The 7,745-nt window shown below is 62.3% G+C and overlaps 1 protein-coding gene across 1 annotated transcript; it reads left to right on the top strand.

The window, feature by feature from the left end:
• Nucleotides 1-2,141: 2,141 nt before the first annotated feature.
• LOC113598097 (homeobox protein MSX-3-like) lies at nt 2,142-7,409 on the top strand. Its single transcript, XM_027055251.2, has 2 exons — nt 2,142-2,363; nt 2,948-7,409. Exons 1-2 carry the CDS (start codon nt 2,150-2,152, stop codon nt 3,346-3,348), a joined length of 615 nt encoding a protein of 204 aa, XP_026911052.1. The 5' UTR covers nt 2,142-2,149; the 3' UTR covers nt 3,349-7,409.
• The last annotated feature ends 336 nt before the right edge of the window (nt 7,410-7,745 follow it).

The following is a 7,745-nucleotide window of genomic DNA, read 5'->3' as shown; positions in this document are numbered from 1 at the left end:
GCTGGCTGGCCTGCTCCTGGGCTGCTGGGAAGCCAAGTGACCACAGTCAACTTCAGCCCTCCTGGTGGCCAACGACAGCGTCCAGTCTTTCTTGACACATGAGACATGGGTTTCTACGTCCAGAGCCATTACACTGACAGAAATGGGGTTCCCTGTGAGTCCACCACCCCCTGTCCTACTGGCCAGGCCCCAGGGGTGCGGAGGGTACTGTGCTGCGTTGGAGACCTGTTTGTGCGGAGTGTTGGGGTCTGGATTTTCACGTCCGATCCTGGACACTCCCCCCCCAGCCTCCAAATCTTCCCTCCCTTCTCTGCCACCTTGCTGGAGCCCATGCCCGGCAAGGGCCCGGTCAGCACCGGCCCGGCCTTGCCCTGCCAGGGGGGACAAACGCCAATTTGGACACCACAGGGAAGGGCAAGACTTTCTTGGAGGTTGGCCCTGAGACCCCATCCTTCTGCCCCGGCCAGCCGAACCACAGCACAGACTCCCGCTTCACCCCCCCAGATGCCACCTTCAGAGTGTCCTGGGCAGACATGGGGCAGGCTAGGGCGGCTGGCTGTCATCCTTATTAAAATTCTTCTTCAAACACTCCTGGGACTGGCCTGCTGAAGATAAACTACCCTGAGAGAGTTCTTCACAGAAAGTGCTTTAATGATGCAATTATCTTCATTCAACTCGGAACGTCTTTATTACGTTAGAAAGGGGCAATCCGTCTTGGTTTATAGAAGGCGCTGGCCTGGCCCCAGACACCAGACCTGGCCCTGGAGCCTGGTGTGAGAGCCCTTTCAGCCCCGCTTCTAAATTTGCATGGAGAAAAACACTTTTTAATTGAGTTTCTCTGGCTGAGCCAGACAGTTAACTGTCCCCCAAAGCTGGATCTCATTAAAGCAACTTTGGTTTTTCAAAACTAAAAATATGCTGATTCACACTGCTGTTTCTGTGCTCTGGGATGTTAACCAGACAAGAAGTCGGTACAGGCCAACCCATCTGTTGGCCTGTTCCAAAACTTCAGGGAGACACTGCAGACGGAGGGTTCAGTGTTATGGCACAGAAGGCTTTTCAACCAGATTTGGTCCAGTTTGGGAAAAAGAACCTGAATAAGGACAGGTCTCTGTTGGGCCTCTGCTCCCACTTCTCCGAGCTGCGCAGGAGGAGGGGGGAGTCCTATCTCCCCAGGAGCATCCCCTCCGCCCAGGAAGCCCAACCCACCGAGGCCCCTCCCGGCTGGATCTTGCCCTGGTCCCAGGTCCCGGTGGGCCTGGGAAGAAAGTGCTGAGCGGGAGAGCCCGACAGTAAACACCCAGTGACCCAGTGACTCTGCGCTTGTCCCAAGCCCTGTGACCGAGTTGGTAAGAGGTCGCCCCCCCACCCCCACCCCCCGGCCCCTGTGCCCAGGGCCCTTCGACCCGCACCGATGGTGGCTCCTAAGCCCAGGCCGTGAGACACTCGGGCAGCATGACGGCGGCCCTGTCCGGGAGGGTGCTAAGCAGCTACAGGTGCCTGAAAAGCCACCCAGGGCCAAGGCGACTTCAAGGGGACAGAAGCAGTCGCCAGTCCGGGTTCGGGTCCGTCCTACGCGGCCCCCAGGGTTCGGAGAGAGGACCCAGGGTTCCAAATCCCGGCTGGGGCGCAGCAGAAGAGTGGCGGGGGAGCCACGGGGCCGACCCCGCCTCTGATGGCGCCGCGCGCTCAGCCTCGCAGGAACCGCGCGCGGTCAAGGCCGGTGTTCCCACGCCAGCCCCACCGAGGCCGGACCCGTCGTCGATTCCTCCGGGTGGGGGAGCCGAGGCCAGCTCCACGAGCTCCCCGGGGTGCCTCGGCCACCTCCCGGACCGGAGGAGCGCGGGCCCGGCCCGCAGAGCTCCGGGGGAGGCTGGCGGGCGCTGGGAGCGGGACAGGGGCACTGGGTCCCAGGAGGCGGGCCCACCCCTGCCTGTCCCTTCGGCCCTCCCAGGTCAGCGAAGCCAATGGACACCCAGGCTCGCGCGGCAGCGGCCGCGGCGATTGGATGACGGCGCATGAAAGGGGCACCGCCTTCTTATAGGGTTCCGCGGGCGGGGGTGCCGCCAAGCCCGGGTCGATCGCGCCGCGAGCCACCTTCTCGGCGCGCCGGCCGGGCCTCGCCAGCCCTGCGCCCGCCTGACGGCGCATGGCCCCGGCGTCGCTCAGCATGAACCCCGCTGGGCTCCAGACGTTCGGCGGGGGGCGCGCGGGGCCCGGCCCGCTGCCCTTCAGCGTCGAGTCGCTGCTGGAGGCGGAGCGCGGGCTGGACGCGGGGCCCACCGAGCCCCGGGAGGAGAGGCCACGGGGCACCGCGGAGCCCTGGGCCTGGTTCCCGCCGGCCGCCCGCTCGTCCTCCCCACGTAAGTGTCCTGTCTCTCGGTCCCAGGCAGCCAGGAGAGCCCCCGCCCCGGCCCGCGCTGGGAGGACGAGGGCGGAAAGGCCGCCGGCACCCCTAACTTCGCCAAGTAGCCACTAACGCGCCTGGCCTGCGCGCAAAGAAAAGACCGAACCCACCCGGGCCCCCTCGCGCGCGCCAATCCGGACGCGGAGCCCGAAGCCCTTGAACCCGCGGCTTCTTGGCTCAGAGCTTTTCCGGCGCCAGCGCCCCCCGCCCCCGTCCGTCCCCGCGACGGTTAATTCCCGCTTCGCCAACTCCTCGCCCCAGTGCTCGCCGCTCAGTTCTTGCGGCCGCCTCCTGCCCAAGCCCCTCGCTTCTCGGAGTGAGCACGGTCCCCCCTCCCTGGAGGGCAGACCCCGAGTCCAGGGCCCCCCGCCCCGTCCCCCTGAGGCCTGCCTCTCTTACCCCAGTGCTTTCTGGGTCTCGTCGTGCCTCAGGGCCGCGACCGGCACGCGTAACCGGGCTCTGCCGGGGTTCGGAAGCGTGGGCAAGGGGCGCGCGCTGCTGGCGTCGGAGCATCCGCTTTGTGCTTGTCTCTCCCCCCAGGCGCTCCCAGCCCTCCGCCCTGCGCCCTCCGAAAGCACAGGACCAACCGCAAGCCGCGGACGCCCTTCACCACCGCGCAGCTGCTGGCGCTGGAGCGCAAGTTCCGCCAGAAGCAGTACCTGTCGGTGGCCGAGCGCGCCGAGTTCTCCAGCAGCCTGAGCCTCAGCGAGACGCAGGTCAAGATCTGGTTCCAGAACCGCCGCGCCAAGGCCAAGCGGCTGCAGGAGGCCGAGCTGGAGAAGCTGAAGCTGGCGGCCAAGCCGCTGCTGCCCTCTTTCGCCCTGGGCGCGCCCCTGCCCGGCCCCCCGGCGGCGTACGCGGGCGCAGCGGGCTCCCCGCCGCAGGCGCCAGGACTCGTCGCCGCGCCCGTCGCTGCCTACCGCATGTATTACCTGTCCTAGGGCAACGAGGGGCTGCGACGTGGGTCCCAGCGCCAGCGCGCCGGCCGCGTCCGTCCGGGCGCGGAACTCGGCCCTGGGTGGCCTCCCGGAGCCTCCGGTGCCTTTGTGTCTCATTTTTCCGTTTTTGTGTTTCCGCCGTCGTCGATACACGTGATGACCGATGCCTCGAGCGCACTCGTGGGCACCTTACACACATTTTAAAACGGGGGTTAAAAACCCCGTGCCTCCCACACTTCCGTGAAAAGCGGTGAATGGTTTCGTGCAGCGCCCTCGGAGCTTCCCGTTTTGTGCAAACCGTGAGGCGTCGTGGGGTTTACTCCGTGGCGCGCTCCTGCGCCCCTAACCCGGGCAGCAGGGCGCTCAGAACTGGCTACGAGACTGAGGCCCGAACCGCGGGGGAGACAGTTTGGAGCCAGGGCCTTTAGGTGAAACTCACCAGCTGCGTCCCCGGATGAGGTCTGGTGGCGTCCCGACCACATGGAAACCCGCACGCCCACTTTAGGGACCCCCCACACTTACGGTTTTCGTAGGGCGTGCCCAGCAGCCTGCGGTGAACTACTGTCTGGGGGCGTGCGTGGGGTCCACGTGTGGGGGTGGGTGCGCGCGAGGGCGCTCGGCCGGGGTGGGGGAGCCCGCGGGGCGCGTCTGAGGAGGCGGGATGAGAGGCACCCGCGCGGCCCAGCCTGCTGCTTTCCCACCAGCGGGGTTAACTCGGGAATCGGGCGCCGAGTGAACTGGAAGAGGACGGTCCCCTGTTTGGACGGACTGCGCGGCGTCCCCAACACTCCGCTTCGCCTGGTGGTGGCACGAAAACCCACAGGGCCCGCTTTCTGCTCGCTGCGGCGGGAGAGGGGGGCGGGGGGCCCGCGGGGGCAGCCCCCCTCCCCCCCCATCCGGCCGCCCAACCCGCCCTGCAGCCCGTGGGGCCCAGACCGCGGGCGGGGGCTCCCAGCCCTGCCCCCTGCGAAGGCTGCCCCGGAAACAGCGCAGGAACCTGCCCAAAGTCCCGTTACCTGAACCTGCCTGTCAGTAGCCATCATCCTCCCTAGGTTTCTGGGAAAACGAGAACTCACGATGGATTTAAAACAAAAAAAAATTTTTTTTTACATTTATTTATTTTTGAAAGACACAGAGACAGAGTGTGAGTGGGGGAGGGGCAGACACACACACACACACACACACACACACACACAGAATCCGAAGCAGGCTCCAGGCTCCAAGCCGTCAGCACAGAGCCCGACGTGGGGCTTGAACCCACCAACCATGAGATCGTGACCTGGGCGGAACGAAGTGGGACGCCTGACCGACTGAGCCACCCAGGTGCCCCACAATGGATTTTAAAGGGACACCAACCCAGTTCCTGAAGTGCCAGCTGCTGAGGTGACCAGTGGCGACCAGACAGGGCCGGGAAGCCCCTTCCCCTTCCACCTTCCCCGTGTGCACCACTGCCCCTGCAGTGTGCTGTTTACACTCACAACCCAACTCCAGGCACCATCCGCAAGGACACAGGTCTGTAAATACACCGGAGAGGGTGGCTGGGGGCCATGGCACACAGGGAGCTCACTGAGGGGCCGAGGGGCCATGCCCCCCAGTCTGGACACTGCCTGCGGGCTAGCACTTTGATCCGCTCAAATCTGAAGTACCTGAAAGTCAGGGCCAAATCGTACAGCCAGACAAGGCTCACTTAGCAAACAGTTTGAGGACCATGGTGGTCATTTGAGATACTCCAAGGCAAAGCTGACCAAGACACCAACACAAGGAAAACCACCATGAGGTGCCCACCGCCTGGCATCTGTTCACCGTCCCTTGGTCTCCACCCCAACGGTGCTCTTGCCACAGAGCACAGCTCTGCACACACGGCTCCCAACACCACCCACACAGTCTGGCTGAGCAGCCCCAACCCAGTCAGGAATGCTCAGTCAGCTTGCTAAGGTGTCTCTCCATAACCATTTCCGACCGAAGATGCCTACCTGGGAGGTTCTCTGCCCAGGTCCCCTCACTGAGCTGGTCGACAGCCCTTTCATCTGACCAGGGCTTGGCACACAGACCACCCAAAAGTGAGCAAAGCTCTGTGGCTCCCCCCTCCCCCCCCCCCACTGCCCCAGCCAGGTGCCCTTGTTCCTGGGCAAGGCTGAAGCCAGCTTGTGAAGACCAAGACTTTCTACTCTTCTGGAAAGGGGTACTGCCCCGGGGCAGACGTCTGTCCCTCCTCGAGACTTCTGCTGCCTGTCTGCATTCCCAGGGAGGACTCGGGTCCCTGCATGTCCTGGCCCGGCCCCCCAGCTGTGTGGACCTGAGGCCCTCCTCCAGCCAGTGTGTCCCCCATAGGAGGTCTTGAGCTTGCCAGAGCAACTTGGAAGGGCTCATCCATCGGGAACACGCACAGAGGCCTGGGGCCTCTGCCACCCCAGTCTCAGGACCCACATCCCCGAACTCCAGAGTCGTGCCCCACGCCTGTCTGTGCCCTCTCCGTGCTTCACACCCAGGTGCTGCTGGCGGACTCAGAGACAGCAGCCCTGCCTCTGGGAGGCCAACTGGACGAGGGGGACACACCCCTTTGAGGGTGCAGGGGACAAAGAGAGGGTCGAGCTGTGCAATGGCATGGACTGTGGGTGACCCCTGGTAGGGCCAAACCAGGGGGTGGGACCATGGAGACCGCAGACGGTGACCCAGCCACCAAGCCTGGGTGTCTCATCAGTGTCATTAAACAAGTGACATAACAAATAGGCCTGGCGGTCTGGGTGACGAGAAGCCCTCTGAGCCCCGGGAGCCAACCCTGAGGCTCCGAAGTCAGGGTCCTGCTGGCGCAGTGACGAGGTTCCGGCCCAGGCGCTCTCAGAGCCCCTGCTGGGCACCTACAGTAGCTGCAGGCACCCCTGCAACAGCAGCGCCTGCTGGGGTCAGAGGGCGCTGCTCTGGCCCGGCCCCCAGGTCCTGTGTCCGTGGGCCCCCAGGGTGGAGCGGGTCAGATCCCAAGGATCACAAGGAAGCAGTCTGGAGGGCAGAGGTTCCTCGTAGGCTTCCGAAAAGGCAACACTGGGCACTTCTCAGGCTGGGTCATGGGACTGGTGTCTACTGTCCCTTCCAGGACATGCGATCTCACATGTGCTTTTGTCCTTATGAGCTGTTTCCTAACAAGGAAATGCTATTTTCTGTCAAGTAAAACGATGGACATGTAAATACTAACACAATTTCTGCATCGCCTGAATTGCCCTGTGACCTGCTCCGTGGACCCATCCCGGTGCTGGGCAGGCTCTCCTGGACTGGGGCACGGCCCCAGCACGGCCCCCAAGCTCCGATCTGCGCGTGCTCCCCGGCTCCAGGATAGTATTTCCGAGGATGTGGGCTGTGCTGGTTTTCTGATGTGATAACACACAATGCTAGTCAGATGGCCTAAAAGTTCTGGGACTTTCATTTTGACTTTTACTGTTTATTTATTTATTTTGAGAGGGAGAGCACAAGCTGGGGAGGGGCAGAGAGAGAGACTCCCGAGGAGGCTCCCCACTGTCAGGTAGAGCCTGACATGGAGCTCGATCTCATGAACTGTGAGATCAAAACCTGAGCTGAAATCGAGTTGGACGCTCAACTGACCGAGCCACCCGGGTGCCCCTTCGTTTTGACTTTAAAAGAAGTGTCGTCTCCTTCACCAAAATACAGGGTTTTTGCTATTTCTGATATTCTCCATTATGTGCTGTATTCCGTGGATTAGGCCATGCAGAAAAATAAGCGTGTAGCAATTCGCCTGACATGACCAGCACTGCAGGACAGCATGGGAAGCAAGGGGGAGGGAAGCGTGTCTGAGGTGCGTGTATGAAAGCCACACCAAACAGCTACACTCTTCCTTGAAACACCGAAGGTGCTATTTGTTCTGAAGGTTGTACTTTGAAAATTTGTAGACTGCGGAATGATGCACTCACCCTGCCCTCGCTCAAGCCATTTTTGCAACTCGGGATGGTGCGTGCAGCTCCCAGAGGGAGGGCCCCACGACCCCAGGAGGCCACGGAGGCCACGGAGGCCATGGGGCACGAGCCGTTCCTACTTTGTTGAAGCAAATGTTTGGGCTTTCTGCTAAACGGAGCTGAAACTAAACACCGCACACACCTGACCCTTTTCTTGTTTCACTGGGCAGGTGACCACCTCCAGCATAAGGGTGCACAGAAGTTGCCAGAAGGGGTATCTTTGCCTCATTCTTGATTAAAAAAAAAAAAATTTAACGTTTATTTTTTGAGAGACAGAGACAGAGCATGAGCTGGGAAGGGGGCAGAGAGAGGGGGGATGTCACAGATTCTGAAGTGGGCTCCAGGCTCCCAGCTGTCAGCACAGAGCCCGACGTGGGGCTTGAACCCTCCAACTGTGAGATCGTGACCTGAGCCACCTGAGCCAAAGCCGGCCGCCTA

The sequence above is a fragment of the Acinonyx jubatus genome, chromosome D2, assembly GCF_027475565.1.
Source record: "Acinonyx jubatus isolate Ajub_Pintada_27869175 chromosome D2, VMU_Ajub_asm_v1.0, whole genome shotgun sequence".
NCBI classification, from domain to species: domain Eukaryota; kingdom Metazoa; phylum Chordata; class Mammalia; order Carnivora; family Felidae; genus Acinonyx; species Acinonyx jubatus.
This window is presented reverse-complemented; position numbering and strand designations above follow the sequence as displayed.